The sequence below is a fragment of the Symphalangus syndactylus genome, chromosome 1 (genome assembly GCF_028878055.3).
Source record: "Symphalangus syndactylus isolate Jambi chromosome 1, NHGRI_mSymSyn1-v2.1_pri, whole genome shotgun sequence".
Classification (NCBI taxonomy): Eukaryota; Metazoa; Chordata; class Mammalia; order Primates; family Hylobatidae; genus Symphalangus; species Symphalangus syndactylus.
Window position 1 is genome coordinate 55,511,499 of NC_072423.2, and position 20,576 is coordinate 55,532,074.

The 20,576-nt window shown below is 35.6% G+C and overlaps 1 protein-coding gene and 1 long non-coding RNA gene across 4 annotated transcripts in view; one reads left to right on the top strand and one right to left on the bottom strand.

Annotated features, from left to right (window-relative positions):
• The window catches only part of DSC1 (desmocollin 1), a 36,973-nt gene extending 26,096 nt beyond the window's left edge, over nt 1-10,877 (top strand). For 2 of the 3 annotated variants that reach the window (XM_055235427.2, XM_063612090.1), the window contains 5 exons: nt 3,692-3,904; nt 4,347-4,586; nt 5,793-5,914; nt 6,631-6,879; nt 7,764-10,877. In XM_055235427.2, the coding sequence (XP_055091402.1) occupies nt 3,692-3,904; nt 4,347-4,586; nt 5,793-5,914; nt 6,631-6,879; nt 7,764-7,961 (1,022 nt within the window). In that variant the 3' untranslated portion in view covers nt 7,962-10,877. Of the gene's footprint in view, nt 1-3,691; nt 3,905-4,346; nt 4,587-5,792; nt 5,915-6,630; nt 6,880-7,634; nt 7,681-7,763 lie in introns of all 3 variants that reach the window. The other variant, XM_063612063.1, reaches the window with a different exon arrangement.
• The window catches only part of LOC129458958 (uncharacterized), a 42,713-nt gene continuing 29,915 nt past the window's right edge, over nt 7,779-20,576 (bottom strand). The window contains exon 3 of the long non-coding RNA XR_008649791.2: nt 7,779-7,913. This is a non-coding gene — a long non-coding RNA (uncharacterized lncRNA). The remainder of the gene's footprint in view (nt 7,914-20,576) is intronic.

Consider the following 20,576-nt stretch of genomic DNA (forward strand, 5'->3'; position numbering starts at 1 on the left):
TGAAAGAGAAGAGATTACAGAAATGCAGAGGCCTAATTTTTTTTTTTTGAGACGGAGTCTTTCTCTGTCCCCCAGGCTGGAGTGCAGTGGCGCGATCTCGGCTCACCGCAACCTCCACCTCCTGGGTTCACGCCATTCTCCTGCCTCAGCCTCCCGAGTAGCTGGGACTACAGGCGCCCGCCAACACGCCCGGCTAATTTTTTGTATTTTTAGTAGAGACGGGGTTTCACCGTGTTTGCTATCTGGAGAGGAGAAAATTATGGCGAACAAAGTATTTAAAAATTAACTTTGTTTTTTGGTGCAAAAAGACAAAGTCTGTAAGCACAGTGAACGTAGTGTAAGAAAATAAAAAGCAAACTTTAACACATCTATATTCCAGGGCCGTAGATAACCTGGGTGTGTTTAATAAAAAAGTAAAGATAAGGATGTTACACATTTTAGTGAAAAACCATGTAGTGATATGATGAATTTTGTTTCTTTGAACTTTAATCCACACACACACACACACACACACATTTTGCTCTGATGCTCATGAATATTCCTGGATGATGATCTAGGTATTCTACCTGTCTTAGAATCCAGCTTTCTTTCTTGTGTCAATCCTCTGTCAGTCAGGCTGATGTCCCTGCTGTCAGTCGAGAAAGCATTGTTTTACATACCTTCCACCTAGAGGAGCATTGCTCCTCCTGTCTGAAATTCAGGCCCCTTAACTTCTTCAAATAAATGGCAATGACAAGGTTTGTGATTGTTTCCATTAGTCTGCATTCAGTTCTTCTCTAAATACCTTTCGAACTGGGAATAACAATTATCATATATGATGTGGCTTCTGTAGAAAAGGCTGCTTTCATTGTTTCTCATGTATATTCTGTTCTCCTAACAAGATTAATTATGAGTTCAATTTTGTATGAAGACCCTTTTTCTTTGTAAATCGTCCCTTTCCAAGTATCTGGCAGAAAATGTGGTACACATATGCACAGTGCAGGTGCTGATATTTGTCACTCCTTTGTTGTTTGAGAGTCCTGTGAATCTCCACGTTATAAATTTCACTGCAAAAAGCTTTACAATTCTAGGGACATAATTAGCACTTGGAAAAACTGATCTGAATGTAGAAAATTGAGATTAAACATTTATTAAGTGCTTCTTTGTTTTTCCCGTCCGTAAGAAGGATTTTCTTAAGAGAACAAATATTTAAGGGTTGTCATGTACAAGTGGCAAACATTTTGCATGTGTAGTCCAAAAAGAACATGAACAAATTACAGGAAATCATTAGGAGGCATATTGTAGCTTAATAAGTAAAATTTTAAATCTTTTAACAATTAATTTTAAAATTTATAGAGTAGGCTGATTTATAATACAGTGATTCTAGTTACTGAAACATTTGAGTAGCAATAAAAAACTACTGCTTTTCAAAATTGCTGTTGAAGTGTTATGAAGATTTTTAGTTAACCCAAGATGTACTTTCTAGCTCTGTGATTGTGGTGTTTCTTACTCATTTATACTTGACATTTGCTTATGTGCTTAATTTAAAGTAAGTTTTAGGAGTAAATAAACACACCCAATGACCTTTCACCATGCTCAGCTATTGTCAGTGATTACTTATTTTTGGCTGTTTACCTCTTCCCAGGGGTAAAACAAAAACTTACCATCAACCTCTTGTAATTTTTGAAATCTTCTAAGACAAGCTTGTCCAACCTGTGGCCTGCAGGCAGCATGCAGCCCAGCACGGCTTTGAATGTGGCCCAACAAAAATTCATAAACTTTCTTGAAACATTATAAGATTTGTTTGCAACATAAATTTTTTAGCTCATCAGCTATCATTGGTGTTAGTGTATTTTATGTGTGGCCCAAGACAATTCTTCTGTTTTCAGCGTGGCCCAGGGAAGCCAAAAGATTGGACACCCCTGTTCTAAGACCTTCTCAGCTTTGGCTTTGATTGCCTTCCATGTAAATAATTTCAAGCATCTTTCATCTGTTTTTATCAACATGCTTAAAACAGAGACTATAATAGAAAATAGTAAGTTATGGGATAAATGTTGTTTGAATATGTGATTAAATAAATCTTGATTTGCATTCCTACGATTACCGTACTTTTTTGGATTTTTAAAGTGTGTTTTCTCACCATTTTTCTATAAAGAGAAAGCCTTTCTGCTTAAATTTTAAAAGGTGAAATTATAGTATATATATCAACTCATGTGTAGTGTATGCAACTAAACTTTTTACTTTATAAAGGCCTCTTTTTCACATTATTCATTTCTTTGTTAGTTTGCTGATTTTAAAGTTGTTACTTATATTCAACTTTATTTGCTATTTTCTGGCAGTCTCAAAGCATTTATATATCTTCTCCAAATAGCTATATCTCTCTTTTATTTCTGGATATTTTTAAACTTGTTCAGATAGTTTTAAAATAGGCATAAATAGTAGTTACTTTATATAAACAATTAGTTTAAAAGTCACTGAATAAATTAATTTTGTAGTTATTCAACAGAAAAAAATTTTTTTGAAATATACTACATGATATGACTTAGGGTTATTTCAAATTAAAAAGAAAAATAAATTATATTTGCATGGGAGTTATAGTAGTCTTTATGATAAATTCAACATACATGTTTCAAAATGTGGACCAGTATTTAAAGCAAAAACATGAAAAACTGCATCAATTACCTTTCTGTTTATTTCAATTTTGATATCTTATCATTTATTGTAGTTTATTATCCTGTTACAAATGGTGGGATTTGACATGTTTCTGAACTTCATTATCTCTTAAACACAAATAATGGGCGCTACTTTAAAAATACTACGTGTGAAGTCTTAGGCCAATAATATGGCAATCAACAGATGAGTACGAGACTGTTCCTGTTGTCAAGACCATATGAATTGCATTAGGGTAGAGATGAAAACTTATTTTTCTGGCTTATTCAATTAAATGTTTTCAAGTATAAAAATAGGAACTGTATTATGTTCAATGTGTCAGTATAAAGTTATAGTTAGCTGGGAAATACTGGGCAAATCACTAGGCTCTCAAGGTGAATACAACTTACTATGCTACTTTTGCAGTTCAGTGTGTGAGCCAAAATATTAGCAAAGAGTTCTGAGAAAGCACTGGAATATGGCTACCATTGTCTGTGGAAGTCACGAGTTTCATGAGGAGGTGACATTTAAGTAGATTCTTGAAGATAATAGTGTGCTACCTGGCAAAAAAGAGGAGAAAAGTATTCCTAGGAGTGGCAACCGAATGCTACAAAGCAGACAGGAAAGGGAACACCCAGTGCGTTTCTAGAGAAGTTTTCAAGGTTTGGGCAAAAAGTATATGATGCAATGGAGAATCTGAGAAAGTGACTGATAACCAAATGTAAAGTGTTTGTATTCTAAGGATGAATATATGTGCTTCATAAAGAAGGATGTAAGACATCCTTTTTATTTTCAACAGGTCATTCTGTAGTGACCTTCCTCATAATCTCATACCTTTTAGTTTTGAAAAGCAACTGAAGAAATTATCTGATCCAGCCCTAGTCTTCAAAGAAAAGTAACATGTCCCTATTTTGTAGTCTTGGTGTCTGAAATCCGGGAAGCATGTATGCGAACTCAAGGTCAGACAGCTAGTAGAAAGCAGATGTCAACTGTGTATTTTATAAATTGTTGAAAATAAATGCATTTTCGTGTGCAGAAATAACCTACTTTTAATTAATCTTAGTTGGCCGATCTTGCACTGGAACATTAGTAGTTCATTTGGATGATTACAATGATCACGCACCTCAGATTGACAAAGAAGTGACCATTTGTCAGAATAATGAGGATTTTGCTGTTCTGGAACCTGTAGATCCAGATGGACCTGAAAATGGACCACCTTTTCAATTCTTTCTGGATAATTCTGCCAGTAAAAACTGGAATCTAGAAGAAAAGGATGGTATGTAATTATGCTAAATGTTATAGTCAATAGGAACTTCAGATTGGTGATGGTTTTTTCACCTTAGTTTATCATAATAAATACACATTTATTTTAGGAAATTATTTTATTAACCCTAAAAACAACAATACCTTATTTTTTTAAAAAATTAATGGCATTATGGTGAGCTTAGACTCTTGTTCTGAATATCTTTTAAGAAAACATATAAGTCCCTTTTTAATTAACATTTGAGCAACATGTTAAGTATAGATTAGTTTAATATCAGCATAAAGCAACATCAATTACTTTTCTGGCTTTTCTGGGAAATCAAAAATTCAAAAAAAAAAAGAAAAATTCAAGTTTTTATTCTAAATTGATTCCCATCCACTGAGAATATCAAGTAGGAATAACATTGCTATCTAAATGGCCTATCTGTATATATTCCGTCTTTTTTTTTCCCTAGGTAAAACTGCCATTCTTCGTCAACGACAAAATCTTGATTATAACTATTATTCTGTGCCTATTCAAATAAACGACAGGCATGGTTTAGTTGCAAAACATGTGTTAACAGTGAGAGTATGTGACTGTTCAACTCCATCTGAGTGTAGAATGAAAGGAAAAAGTACAAGAGACGTTAGACCAAATGTAATACTTGGAAGATGGGCTATTCTTGCTATGGTATTGGGTTCTGTATTGTTATTATGTAAGTATATTAAGTATCACTATCTACAATGTGTCAGCTAAAATTTGATCTAATATTTTTAAAACATGGAAGTTTTTTATATTAATTGCCTTTGGGAAGTGTGTTCTTTAAAAAATATTGTATCTATTTTATGTCTTGGGGCTCTGAGTGATAAAAGAAATCAGTAACAGCAGATTAAATTTAAAGTAAGTTTCAGAGGTGGTAGCCTTAGTTCTTCAATAATTATCTGTGAGACATTGGGTAAATTATTTCCTCTTTTTTGAACTCATTTTTCCATGTGTAAAGTGAAGAGGCTGGATAAAACTATTAAGATTCCCTCCATATAACATAATATAGTCTTTCAACCAGCTATGTTCATGTAGGGAATACATACATACAAAAAGAATTTGTGAAAACAGAGCTATTCCAAAATTTACTCAGATATTTATGTTCCATATTATTAATGAAGTGATTTAGCATTATTGTAAGACTTCCATGAGTGGAAAATGGTCATATGAGCCACTGAGGAAAAGCAATACAGGCAAAGGATGCTAAGATTTTGCATTCTGCAAACTGTTATTTGGAGGTACAAAAGTAATAGAAATATTGCCCACGCTTAATTAAGCCTGCCTTTTTCTCTCTCTTTCTGTTTCTTTCTTCCTTTCCTTTTCTTTTTCTTTCTCTCTCCCTCTGACTCCAAAGAACCCATTTGCATTTACAAACTTTTCCTATAATCTTTACTGTATCCTAATTCATTGATTTGAGTTTCAGATTAAATTGGATATCCCTCTTAGCACTTTATTAGTTCATGTACACTTTTGAAACTGGACACCAATTTTATGTAATTGCCTTTCTTGTTTGTATTTATGCCTAATGTTCTTCGTCTTGTTATTCTAAGCCCTTTAAGTGTGTTCTGTATTATTTTAACTACTAATGATGCTCTCTTAAATTTCAGTTAGATGAAGTTACCATTTCAATGTAGAAGAAATAAAAGACACATATAAGTTAATTCTGGACCTGGGAAGAGAGCTATTATTAATCTCTCTAAGCTACAAATAGTATAAATGCATTTTTAAAGTATTTAAAATCTTGTTTTTAAATCTTGTGACCTAAAGAGCCCAATTTGTGGAATGAATTTTCTGAGACATATGCAAGAAGACTTTAAAAAAATCGTGTAATCAAATGATTTAATGTCTGTGTTTTACTTTGATCTTTTTTACTTTTTAGGTATTCTGTTTACATGTTTCTGTGTCACTGCTAAGAGAACAGTCAAGAAATGTTTTCCAGAAGACATAGCCCAGCAAAATTTAATTGTATCAAATACTGAAGGACCTGGAGAAGAAGTAACGGTAAATCAGATTTCACATCCCTTTGAATTGTATGGTGAACAAATGATGACAAATTATTACACAACAATGTCAATGATAATATCACTAATGTCTATTGAGCACTTACTATGCTAAGCAGAGTTTCGAGTGCCCTCAATGTTTTAAATCATTTAAACCTCCCAATTCTAGAGGGCTAGGGCTGTCACAACAAACTGAGTGACTTAAACAGAAAAGTATTGTTTCACAGATCTGGAGACTAGAAATCAGAGATCAAGGTGTTGGCAGGACCATGCTCCCTCTGAAGGAACTGGGGAGGGATCTGTTCTAGGACTCTCTCCTAGCTTCTGGCAATTCCCTATGGCAGTGTAAATCAAATCTTCATATGGCGTTGTCCCTGTGTGCATGTCTGTGTCTAAATTTCCCCTTTTTATAAGGATACTGGTCATATTAGCTTAGGGACCGACTCTAATCCCATACAACCTCATCTTAACTAATTACATCTACAACGACCCTATTTCCTAATAAGTTCACATTCTGAGTTACTGAGGGTTAGGACATATGAATTTTTAGGGGACTCAATTCAACCCATCACACCTATGATACTATTATTCTGATTTTATGTATGAGGAACAGAGAGGCACAGCAGGCAAGTGATTTGCCTATGGTGAAAAAAAATGAAAATGAATTGTTAGTTTCCATTTTTCAAATTCACTGTATCACTCTCACTTTACTTTCAGGAAGCAAATATTAGACTCCCCATGCAGGCATCCAACATTTGTGACACAAGCATGTCTGTTGGTACTGTTGGTGGCCAGGGAATCAAAACACAGCAAAGTTTTGAGATGGTCAAAGGAGGCTACACTTTGGATTCCAACAAAGGAGGTGGACATCAGACCTTGGAGTCCGTCAAGGGAGTGGGGCAGGGAGATACTGGCAGATATGCGTACACGGACTGGCAGAGTTTCACCCAACCTCGGCTTGGCGAAGTAAGTTCCACTGTCTTTGAGGTCATATTACATGGAAGTTAAATGCTAGTTATAAATCAGAATTTCCCAAAAGTTTTACTCCTCATATACCTGGAAGTCAACATCTTTTAAATGTTGGATTATCATAGATGTGGATTTCTGGTTTAAACCCAAAGAGAAAAATGATCTTTGAAAATTCACCTTTGAAAATACAGTTTACAAAACTTTATCTAGGAGTGCCATATGTAGATGTGTTTACAAAGGATAAAAGGTTGATAGCCTCTTCCCTAAAAATTAACAGAAAAACCACGTGGAGTGAAATATTTATTATAGAGGAATGAATGGATCGTAAATTATAAACATTTCTCAGTGTGCTTGAGTTCTTGGTGTGGTTGTGAAGTCCTGGCTATCAGAATCAACCAGATAAATTGTTGAGCTTTTATTTTGAGTTTTAGTTCCTTGTTTTGTTTTATGTTCAGATTAATCAGTATAGGTTTGATATTAGCCAGTTTAATATATTACACTATCACAGTTATATAGTAGTGTATAAACATAGGCATCATAGCCTATATTGGTTTTCTTCAAATATGTGAAGAAGCTACAAAGGTAAATTTCAAATACACATGTTTTGTGTTCAAATGGGAAATTATAAATGTGTTGTGTGATATATGTGTAGTCTTAATTTTTTAAATGTGCTCACTAGAAGCATTTATTTATTTGCTATATTTTAAGAGTGACTATAATACAGACCAATCCTGTGCATTTTTTATATATAGGAATCCATTAGAGGACACACTCTGATTAAAAATTAAACAGTAAAAGGTAAATCAAAGACATCATTTTTCTGCTAATATGTTTAGGTGTTTTTTAAAAAAAATAATAAAATGTGCTCTTTTTTGATACAGAAGGTGTATTTATGTGGACAAGATGAGGAGCATAAACATTGTGAAGACTACGTTCGTTCGTATAACTATGAAGGCAAAGGTTCTCTGGCCGGCTCAGTAGGTTGCTGCAGCGATCGGCAGGAAGAAGAGGGACTGGAGTTTCTAGATCACCTGGAACCCAAATTTAGGACATTAGCAAAGACATGCGTCAAGAAATAAATGTGCCTTTTAATAGTGTAATATCCACGGATGCATAAGTAGAAGTTTATTACATGCAGAATGTTAGCAGCAACTGCTAATGTTTTTGTTTATGGAGGGAAACTTTGTCATGTATAGGTAAGGGTACTATAAATATGAGATTCCTCTACATTCTCCTTGTCTGGTATAACTTCCATGTTCTCTAGAAATCAAGGTTTTGTTTGTTAATTCTCTTTTATATGCATGTATATATTGCCCTTTTCATGACTGTACTGTACACTTCCTTGCACCTTTTATTTGAAAACTGATGTTACTTTTTGTGCTGTGGAAGAGCATTTGGGAAAGCTGGGTATTATAGAGGCCAATGAAAGATGAATTTGCATTGTGATGTACGAATTAAATATTTTCTTCAAAATCTTGGGGAGAATTATGTGCTTAGAAATATTTTCTTTGGTGCCAGATAATTGCATTCTCTCCACCTGAGTGGTTTAAAAAGGACTTTTAAGTATTCTTCAGTGCAATCTTAATCACAATCAGTTTTGTGATTAAGCTCATTTCTCTTTTACACTTTTGTACTCCTCAGAGCAGTGCTCCCAGCATTGTTTTCTTTCAGGATCCTTCAGAGCTTGGTCCTTGGACCTCTGCCCATGTAGATTTGTTATCAGGTCACTCCAACTTTTAGGGTTATTGGAAAGATAAGGACCAGAACAAGCTCATAGCAAATTGAGGGGCAGAGATTTTATGAAGATTACATGAGAAGATTTCCATGAAAGAATTGCAACCCTGAGGTCCATGGGTTGACTTATGCTCACAAATATGTTTCGTTTGCTCAACATGGTTTACTACTAACATTTTAAAAATATAAATACTTTAGCAAAAACATTCACTCTTGAGTTTGACTAAGCCCGCCTTATCTGTGGTTGCCACTTACCATCTCCAAGCATTTGGACAACTAGCCCTGATGGCATTAGGCCGCAACTCTGATATACAGAGATTAGCACCTTGAATATGCCAAAAATTGAATTACCATCTGTATTAAAACTTAAGACCCAGCCTAAATTTACAGTTACTTTAAGAAAATGGGCAGTCAGAGTTAGGGACTAGAATGTATATGAGAAACCTTGTCTCTACTAAAAATACAAGAAATTAGCCGGACATGGTGGCAAATGACTGTAATCCCAGCTGCTCAGGAGGCTGAGGCAGGAGAATCGCTTGAACCTGGGAGGCGGAGGTTGCAGTGAGCTGAGATTGCCATTGCACTCCAGCCTGGGCAACAAGAGTGAAACTCCGTCTCAAAAAAAAAAAAAAAATGAAATTGATTACAGCAACACTTACCAAACATTTGTGGAATGATGAATAAATGAACGCACACAATCAGAAATAATTTTAAAGGTACAACATTTTAATAGGATAGTATGCTTTATTAATCTAAAAAGAAGCTATATATTTAAATAGCATTTTCATAGTCATTTGTGGCAAACTCTATAAATCTATAAACAATAACAGTATGGAAATTTCTCATCCAGAAAAAACAAAGACTTAAAAAAATCTATTAACTAGATATTTTCTAACTAGTTAACTATTTTTAAAAATGAGAGGCTTTTTTAAAAAATGTGACTAGTCTTCTAATTCTCAGTTCCAAATTAAAGGCGCTTCTTGATACGAAATTGGATATTGGATCAGAAGAAAAAAGTGATTTTAATAAATCAGATTTTGTTTTATAAGGTATCCATAATATATAATGTTTACAACCATTATAAAATATTTCTGTGGTCATGCAATTTTTGTTCTCTGATGCACAGGTTGCTCTGATAATATCAGTTCTAAGATTTTAAAATATAATATAAATGTGGACATTTATCATAAAAAGTTACATTCTTGAATGTAGACACAAAATGTTCTTGGAGCAATTAAAAATCATTAACTGAACCTTAAATTTAATTGTACTTTTATGTTCAGATATACATTTTCTTTTCCATAATTAAGCAAGTGAAAAGAAATATGAAGACAAATGAACATATGTAAGTTAAATTTCAGCTAATGATTTTTAATTACTCCAAGAACAATTTGTACCTACACTCAAAAATGTAATAATTAATGTCCAGAGGTAGATACCTCAGTCAGCAAGAGAAGATACTCTAAAAGCATTAGAAAAATTATTAGAAAGTGTGAGAAATTAATTTGTATTAAACAGTTTTGGCTATTTAAAATATTTTCAAAATATCATTAGAGTTCATCTCAGAGAAACTTTGACTGTCTTTTGGTTTACTTAGGCAATTCAAAATCATTCTCTGCTTACTCCCCAAATTAAATGTTAATTGTATGATTGATAAAATGTGTGACACTCTATCAGACTGCTTACAAATTTCATTTGTTAATAAAAGATTGTATTTCATGGATTTATTTCATATAACTTAATTGTCAGTTAATTGTCAATTAATAAGTTAACAGCTATGACTGGTTTTTCTAGAATAAATCAGTATCGAGGAAGATATACAGTTAAGTTTTCTTTTCTTATTTCAGATCTCAAATATTTCATGTGAAAAAATTTCATGAGAACACCAAGGTAGATGAAAATCAATGTAATTTTATAAGTGAGCTTCATTAGACATGTCCTAATTTTACTGAACTTTTGCTTACTCCTGTGTTTATTAAAAGTATTTCATAAAACTTGACATCTATGCATACATTTACTTTCAGAAAATGTCATATGCTGTGTTATTTAGAAAACGCTCAAAATAGATGTTTTAGAGTCAAAGATTTTTATTATCACAGAAAAGCTAACTCTCTTTTTATTGTATGTTAGTTATGAAACTTCTGTACTAGTTGAAAAACCTAAATGAAATTAGGGTAATGAAACAAACAATGTATATTGCTGCATTTTTCTACTCTCTTTTATCTGCTTTTCTAATAAATCTGAAGGAGTGTTGCATTTGACTAGACACTGCATTTGTCTGTTTTTGTAGAAAAAAAGAAAATACAGAAGTATAGCAGGAGAAAACATTACTAAGAATGGATAGATTCTTGCGTATTTTATAGGGCCCAATAAAATTAAGTTAGCATAATTTTTCAAAACTCTTCAAAAAAAGTTTACATAAAAAATAAAAATTACATATATATTACCTCAAATCCTTACTACCAAAACCAAAATAACTTTTTAAAAATAGTTATTTTAAATAGACTAATTTAAGTGTATTAGAAGGATTATAAAAACAAATATGTGAAGTGCATTTATAATATATATTTTATGAAGTTGTCTTTTATTATTTTAAGATATTCACTTCTTAAAGTAAGTTTTTTGATTGACCGAAATAAAATATCCTTTCATAAATCAATCTACAGAGTTAGCAGTTGTTTATTCCCTAACTTTAGAGAAAAAAAAAACCAATGAAAAACAAGTGTGGTTTTCCTGTGGTCTGCATTTGCATGAGAATACATAGGATTTCAATATATTAAAAATTTGGTTGTCAGTGTGCAACAATTTGATACCTGTAACTGTGGAATTCTATTTGTCTATGTTTAGAGACTTCTAAATGATATACTGTGGAATTATTAATACTAAAAAAACTCAAGGCTTCATTTGAGATATCTGAAGTTTTAATTTACCTAAAATTAATGCTATTTTCTACCAGGTAAAGTTCAAGAAAAGCTAAAAGAAACCCTCTAATCAAAAGTGGAAATGAAAGGATTTCCTTACTTGGCTTTGCCTCCCTTAAAAGATACAGAATATTTGGTACTGAGTGGTGGATGACATTTACATAGTTCAAAATCTATCTTAAAATCCAAGTTTCTAAAGATCATCCATCCATAGTAGGTATCCTGCAAGAGGGATGTGCTACTGTCCTACACTCACCATACTTCCCACCTCTTTGAGATCCATACTAAAATTCAAGGTCATTGGTTCCTGAAGTGTAATTCCTGGATTAGCAGGCTCAGCATCACCTGGAAACTTATTAGAAATGCAAATACTTTGGTCCTTAGCCCAGATCTACTGAATAGGAAACATTGAGAATGAGACCCGGCTATAGAATAGGTTAAGACTCCCCAGGCCTTACTGATGTACTGTCAAGGCTGAGAATGTCTGTTGTTCTATTCCTCACCTCAGCGCTAGCTCTCTGATACTCAGTGGTCTGTGAACCAGCAGCATTGGCATCGCCTGAGAGCTTCTTAGACAAATAGATACTCTGCCCCCACCTCAGACCTATTGAATCAGAGTCTGCATTTTGATGAGATCTCCAGGAGATCTGTGAGCACATGAAACTTGAATAAACACTACATAAGTGATTAGGTGAGGGGAAAGACAGCAAAAACGGATAGGTGAAAAACATGATTAGTTTAGTGGAGTAAGCAATACAGGTAGCCTCAGGCAGCAGGTCCATGATATTAGTTAAAGTCTAGATAATTAGATATCATTTAGATAATATCTAGAACATAGATGTGATGCCTCGTGCTCAGGCAGCCATTTTGTGAGCTTCAGAATGGAAGCCATGTACTGAGAATAGTGGAGCAAAAAGATTAACAGAGGTTGAATCCCTGATAAATTGTAGAGCCTCCAATCTGCCTTAGACTTCCTGTCTCTAAACTTGGTCATGTGTGTGAATAAACCTTTAGGTTTTCTGTTATATGTAGCTGAATGTAATCTGATATGGAGAGAGAAAAAAGATTGGATGTAAATAATTGTTTTACCCAAGTCATGAATCATTGAAGGTAGCAGATTAACTTCTGTACTTTGAAAATTCACTTTCTTTTGGTTAAGAATTCAAATATGGGCCAGGCGCGGTGGCTCACACTTGTAATCCCAGCACTTTGAGAGGCTGAAGCAGGGAGATCACGAGGTCAAGAGATCGAGACCATCCTGGCCAACATGGTGAAACCCCATCTCTACTAAAAATACAAAAATTAGTTGGGTGAGGTGATGGGCACCTATAGTCCCAGCTACTTGGGAGGCTGAGGCAAGAGAATCATTTGAACTCCGGAGTCGGAGGTTGCAGTGAGCCGGGATCGCACCACTGTACTCTAGCAGCCTGGCAACAGAGTGAGACTCCGTCTCAAAATAATAATAATAAATAAATAAATAATTAAATAAAGAGTTCAAATATGGTGAGACTCCAGTGTTCTCTGAAAAGTCTCAGAAGAAAAGGGAGTATTACTTCATGGAAATAAAAAAAAGGTACAATAATGTGTCACTTGAAGATACTATCTTCCATCCTCTCTAAAGTCAAAAGCCTTCAGTGGCTCACATTTGTAGTCCCAGTAATTTGGGAAGCCAAAGTGGGAAGATTGCTTGAGGCCAGGAGTTTGAGACCAGCCTGGGCAATATAGTGAAACCCCATCTTTACAAAAAATCTTTAAAAATGTTAGCTGCACCGTGCCTGTAGTCTTTGCTATTCAGGGGACTGAACAGGGACAATCCCTTGAGGAATTTGAGGTTACAGTGAGCTATGATTTTACTACTGCACTCCAGCCTGGCTGACAGAGTGTGACCCTATCTCAACTAAATATTTAAAAAATTAAAGTCAGAGGCCTGACTTTGTAGAAACCCATTGATTTAGGAGTGAGGAGACTGGGATTCTTCTATTAACTTGCTGTATAATCTTTGTTAAGTTATTGAACCTCATTACCTCAATTTTTCGACTCTAAAAATAATTTTGTTTATTGATTTTATAAACCAAACTATGATGTTCTTTAAGGTAGAGATGATATTGTATTCATCATTGTATTCTTCCTTATAACTGTGCTTGACAGGTGTTTTGTTTGTTATGGGATTTAATATTTAATTGTTGCACTAATTAAAATTTTAAATAAAAATATCTTCCCTAAATATACACATTTTTAAATTAAGCATACCATTTTTATCACTTCTGTTTTGTATTCCTACACAAAAATGATCTAGTAGATGTGATTCCTTAAGTCTGAAAGAGTTAATATTTTGTTTCATTCTAGTATCCTGAGGTATGTTCTCATTTTTCAGCTAATGAAAATAAAGGCAAATAAAAATAAATGAAACTTTTTTTCCCATGAATTAATTCAATGAATGTTCATCACAATTCAAAACTGTCTTAATGCCTGCTTGAATAGACTTCAGAATGAGTAAAGATGAGTTTAAACAGAAAATCCTGGAGCATTCAGCATGAACCAAGATAATTTTATGGTTTTGCTGTATATGACAAATGGTGGTTCCATATTTGAATTGACTGAGGTGAAATTCTGCTGTTCCACATTGTAGGCTATATAAAAAGTTGGTTTTTTGTTTATTTTTTCTTAATGATCTCAGTGAATCAGCCAGGACTTGCATTAGTCCGCTGATAATGGAAATAAGAGCGGCTTAAACAAGGTAAAAGTTCACTTTTAATTTAATTTTATTATTATTATTTGAGACACAGTCTCGCTCTGTCACCCAGGCTGGAGTACAGTGGCATAATCTCAGCTCACTGCAACCTCCGCCTCCTGGGTTCAAGTGATTCTCCTGCCTCAGTCTCCCGAGCAGCTGGAACTACAAGCACGCGCCACCATGCCCAGCTAATTTTTGTAATTCTTTTTTTGTAGAGATAGGGTTTCACCATGTTGGCCAGGATGGTCTCCATCTCTTGATCTCATGATCCGTCTGCCTCGGCCTCCCAAAGTGCTGGGATTACAGGCATGAGCCACCATACCCGGCCAAAAGTTCATTTTTATTTAATGTTAAACAAGTCTGGAGTCTTCGATTCGTATTAAGGATTATTCACGGCAATAATGTCTCAGGAGGCTTCTCTTTTTCTGCCCAACTATCTTTTGTACAAATTGTTTCATAGCCACAAGATGACTAATGCAACTCCAGCCATCATATCTGTATCTAAAACAGAAAGAGGCTGGGTGTGGTGGCTCACATCTGTAATGTCAGCAATTTGGGAGGCTGATGTAGGTGAATCACTTGAGGTCACGAGTTCTAGACCAGCCTGGCCAACATGGCGAAACCCTATCTCTAATAAAAATACAAAAAATTAGCTGGGCGTGGTGATGGCCACCTGTAATCTCAGCTACCCAGGAGGCTAAGGCAGGAGAATTGCTTGAACCCAGGAGGCAGAAGTTACAGTGAGGCAAGATCGTGCCATTGCACTCCAGTCAAGGCAACAAGAGTGAAACTCCATCTCAAATAAATAAATAAATAAATAAATAAATAAATAAATAAAATCAGAAAGAGAGAGAAAGGGGGAACCCTTGTTTTTAGAGCACTCTTCCAGAAACTCCCAGCAACAACTTCTGCCTACTATATACCTTTGGGAGAGCTGAGTAACACGTCCATCCCTATCTGCAAGGCAGAGTGAGGAATGCAGTTTTACAGCTGAGTACACCTGGTGAACAAAATCAAGGTATTGTAACTATGGAAGATATGTAAAAATGATGTCAGGTAATCTAGGGGAAATTCTGTAAATATTCTTACCCAGTGTAACCCTGCCTCAGGTCAACACTATTTGTAGCCAAATATTTATTCCTTATATAATAGTTAAGGACTGTATGCTTAGAGCGGAGAAACACATTTTTCAATTGTCAAGTTTTATTAAATATAAAAGAACAAAATCTTATTTAAAAAGTCACATAGGTCAGGTGAGGTGACTCATGCCTGTAATCCCGGCACTCTGGGAGGCCGAGGCAGGCGAATCACTTGAGGTCAGGAGTTCGAGACCAGCCTAACCAATAAGGTGAAATCCCATCTCTACCAAAAATATAAAAATTAGCTGGGTGTTGTGGCAGGTGCTTGTAATCCCAGCTACTCAGGAGGCTGAGGCAGGAGAATCACTTGAACCCAGGAGGTGGAGGTTGCAGTGAGCCAAGATCACACCATTGCACTCAAGCCTGGGTGATAGAGCAAGCCTCTGTCTAAAAAAAAAAAAAAGAAGAAGAAGAAAAAGAAAGCCACATATATTAAACCTCAGTTTTTTTCAGAGATTAAAACCTGATTACCAGGCCAGATATATCCTAAATTTGTGGTGGTGAGGAGTAGGAATGATATGGGGAAGGTGACGGCTTTTACAATTGAAAGAATTTATGAATACATTGCTACATTAAAAATCAGGACATTTCATCCCAAATGCAAATTTGTGACTTCTCTTGAAAAACTGGAAAGTCTGGTGACACAGAATCCATATTCCTGAAGGTCACCAGTTGGCTAGAGGTAACACAAGGCTTTCCCTTAGACAGTGCCCTCTGCAGCTTGACATTCATTTACAGACAGAAATGCTGTCAATTGCCATTTTATCATGACACTTGTAGGATGGTTTTCTGAAGGTAGATTTAAGAAGGAAAAAAGACATATTTTCAGTACTATTATCTTTTCTCAAAAGTAGAATAATAAAAAAAGGGGTGCTCTTTTCGATCAATCTGACATATATTTGGATTACTTTTCTGGCCCCTGAAGGCACTGAAGTTTGTGACTACTTGACCTATGTGAATTTTCAATGTAAAATGGATTATGCTATCATTTGGGAAATAATTTGCTTCTTTTATGTTAATTTTTTATGGCTTTCACCCCCCTCCCTGCATCAGAGTATCAGCTCCATATGTGTAGGGATCTTTGTGCCTAGAACTGTACCTGCCACATGGAGGTAACTCAATAAATGCTTGTTGATAAAATTTATTGAGCATCTACTATGTGCAAGCAGTGTGGAATGCTTTCACAAATGTTATCCCTTTTAAAATATTAATAACAGGCCGGGTGCAGTGGCTCGTGCCTGTAATCCCAGCACTTTGGGAGGCCAAGGCAGGTGGATCGCTTGAGATAAAGTGTTTGAGACCAGCTTGGCCAACATCATGAAACCTCAGCTCTACTAAAAATACAAAAAAAAGAAAAAAAAAATTTAGCCGAGCGTGGTGGCAGTTGCCGGTAATCTCCGCTACTTGGGAGGCTGAGGCAAGAGAATCACTTAAACTCAGGAAGTAGAAGTTGCAGTGAGCTGAGATCGCGCCATTGCACTCCAGCCTGGGTGACAGAGTGAGACTCCGTCTCAAAAAAAAAAAAAAAATTTAATAACATACTTCCAAGGTTAGCTACTATTATTCTTATTTAACAATAAGAAAACTAAGGCCAAGACACACTTAAACAAGATCAGACTTTCTCATTTCCACACACAATAAAATAAGATGTTTACAGCTACTTAATCATTAAAAACTGCTTCCTATAAATTTGTATTAAATATTTCACATATTCACATTATTCTAAAATATGCATTTTGATCATCAGCTGATAAAATTTCTGTGAAAGGAAAACACAACAGTCTTCCACCCAATCTCAAATCTCTCTCTAAGAATGTAAATTGGTACAGCTATTACAGAATACACTGTGATGTTTCTCCAAAAATTATAAATAGAACTACCATGCAACCCAGCAATTCCTATGCTGGATATATACACAAAAGAAATTAAATCAGCACCTTGTAGAGCTATCTGCACTCATATGTTCATTGAAGTATGATTCACAATAGCCAAGATATGAAAACAAGCTAAGTAGCTATTGATGGACGAATGGATAAACCAATCATTGTGTATATATACACTCAGAGTGGAATATCACTCAGCCTTTAAAAAGAAGGAAATACTGACATTACCCACAACATGAATGAACCTGGAGTACATTATGCTAAGTGAAATAAGCCAGACACAGACAGCAAAATAGTGTATAAACTCACTTACATATGGAATCTAAAACAAAAGTGAACCACATAGAAACAGAGTAGAACAGTGGTTACAGGGTTGGGGAGGAGCAGGAAATGGGAAGAAGTAGACTAAACAGTACAGATTTGCAGCTAGGTGGGATTTAGAAGTCTAGAGATCTGGTATGCAGCAAGAGAATTTTAGTTAATGATATAGTATTGTACACTGAAAATTTGCAAAGAGAGTAGGTTTTAGGTGCTCCTACCACACACACACGCGTGCACACACATACACACACACACACGGCAACTATGGAAACTGATGAATAAGTTAATTTACTTGACTGTAGTAATAATTTATGTATATCAAAGCATCATGTTGTATACCTTAATTACATAAAATAAACAAAAAAGGAATCAAAATAATTAATAGATTAACACTACAAATAAATTATAAGTATCTGAGATGACGGATGTGTTAGTCTGGCTTGATCATTCCACAATGCATACGTGTATTATAGCATCACATTGCACCCCATAAATATATACAGTCATTATTTGTCAATTAAACATAAAATAAAAGTTTTTAAAAAGAAATCAATGGGTTAAACAGATGGATTGCTTTCATTTGGGGTTACTCTGACTATCCACATACTAATAATAACCAAGTTTGTTTGTGCAGACCGATGCCTCTTTCAAATTCCACGCCCATGTTACTTACTAATTATTTCCAGTTGGATTGTCCACAGAAATCTCAAACTCAATATTTTCAAAATCAATTTATTTAACTCTCTCACAAACTAGCACTTTCCTGTTATCCCTATCTTTGTTACTAACAGTATCATCCAACCATGTATCCATTCCAGAATTCTGCAATTATCTGCACATATGAAGAATAAGAAATTAATGCACTCTAGAAGAGATAGTTTTATCAATTAAATAATGACAACACTTTGGTCCGTTTCCATAACAGAAGCACATATCAAAGACTGCGTGCACACAGAAGATTCAAGTGCTTTTTCCCACATGGGAAAGTCAGGGACAGCTCCCTGAGCAAGGTAGGAGGGGGCATTGAGTTGAAGTAGAGGAAAGGACTCTCGAACCAATCAAAAACAAAAAATAACCAAAAGCAAAACAAAATGAGCCAACATACAAGAACCATGAGAGTCCAAAAACTACAGGTGGAAACCCAGTATTTTGGAAGTTGCCTTGGAGGAGTTGTAGAGCAGTGAGATCAATTAAGATGGTCCAGATGAGAGATGAGGGATTGCAGACAGCAGTAACCTGGAGACTGACGGTTGTGAGGTGGAGGCAGAGAGAGTGTCTAGGATGACTCCCTAGTTCCCTTCCTGAATAAGTGGGAGAATCATGAAACCATTAACTACAATGCAGCTTTTGTTACAGAAAAAGAATGGCTCCAGTTTGGAATATTTTGACCTTGAAGTATTTGTGAGAGTTTCAGGCAGGTACTTCCTGTCTCTAAGTTGAAAATAAGGGACATATCAAATGCAGCCCACCTTGTAATTACCTAACATCCATGCAATCCATCCACAAATGCTAAAAGCTCCTTTAGGGCAGGGACTGCTTCTTATTTAGTTTTTTATCTAAGTGACCAGGGGTGTGAATCCTTCCTTTTGTATAAATATTTCAAGCATCCTTCCTTTCTTCTGATCAATAAGGGTGTGCTAAGCATCCCCTCTCCTACCCCTTCCTTCCCTCATGCCCACCTCACTGCCCCACTCCTCACAAGGACTTTCAGCTCTAGGGTTTTGTTATGAAAATCAAGCTAACCAGTAATATGCTAGTGAGGATGACCTTTGAGTGAAATAAAATGAATGTAAGAAAAAGACATATGAATTGTATCTCCATAAAGTTGGTCTTAAAAAAAAAAAAAAGAAGTGAGGAAAAAAAGCAAAGAGCCTTGAGAATGAAGGGGTAGTTTATTTTATTTTATGTCGTGGTGGTGGTGGCCATTGAGGAGTAGAGAGTGAGAAGTCAGAAAGAGGTACATTTAAATTTTCAGGAAGCAGCAAAACACTGTATAAAGGATATTGAGGAAGTCAGACACTGAAGAAAGGCTTTCAAAGACGGTTGCGTTAAGGCATAAGGATGACACAATAGGCCAGGTGTGGTGGCTCAACGCATGTAACCCCAGCACTTTGAGAGGCTGAGGCGGGAGGATCACCTGAGGTCAGGACTTGGAGACCATCCTGGCCAACATGGCGAAACTCTGTCTCTACTAAAAATACGAAAATTAGCTGGGCGTGGTGACAGGTGCCTGTAATCCCAGCTACTCGGGAGGCTGAGGCACAAGAATTGCTTGAACCTGGGAGGCGGAGGTTGCGTTGAACCAAGATCGCGCCATGGCACTCCAGCCTGAGTGACAGAGTGAAACTCTGTCTCAAAAAAAAAAAAAAAAGATTCAGTGAACTTTGGGGACTTGGGGGGAAGAGTGGGAGGAGGGTAAGGGATAAAAGGATAAAAGACTACAAATATGGTACAATGTACACTGCTCGGGTGATGGGTGCACTGAAATCTCACAAATCACCACTAAAGAACTTACTCATGTAACCAAATACCACCTGTACCCCAATAACTTGTGGAAAAATAAAATAAAATAATAAAAATTGTTTAAAAAAGATTATTGTGTTGCTGTGTATTAAGAATGCCCCTGAAAGGGCTACAAAAGACCTGATGTACTTGAACAGGTTTTGTTTAACTGACTTTGTTTTGGAGAAAGCACATCTGCTGATACTGGGCTCGGGGTAGGGGGAAGCTAGCAATACAAACAAGTATGTGGCTCAGTAAATGTTTCAGAAGTGACTGGATCTGATGAATCTCCAGGCCCTATTGATTTTGTTCATTAAATACCACTGACTCCATTTCTCGCACCTAAACCTGCTCACAGCCTTGTTCTTGGCTAAACATCTGCTGTTGTTTCCTAACTGATGTCCTGTCCCTCCAGCACCTCTCCAATTGGAAGAAGTGTTCCAAGTTTGACCCCCATCAT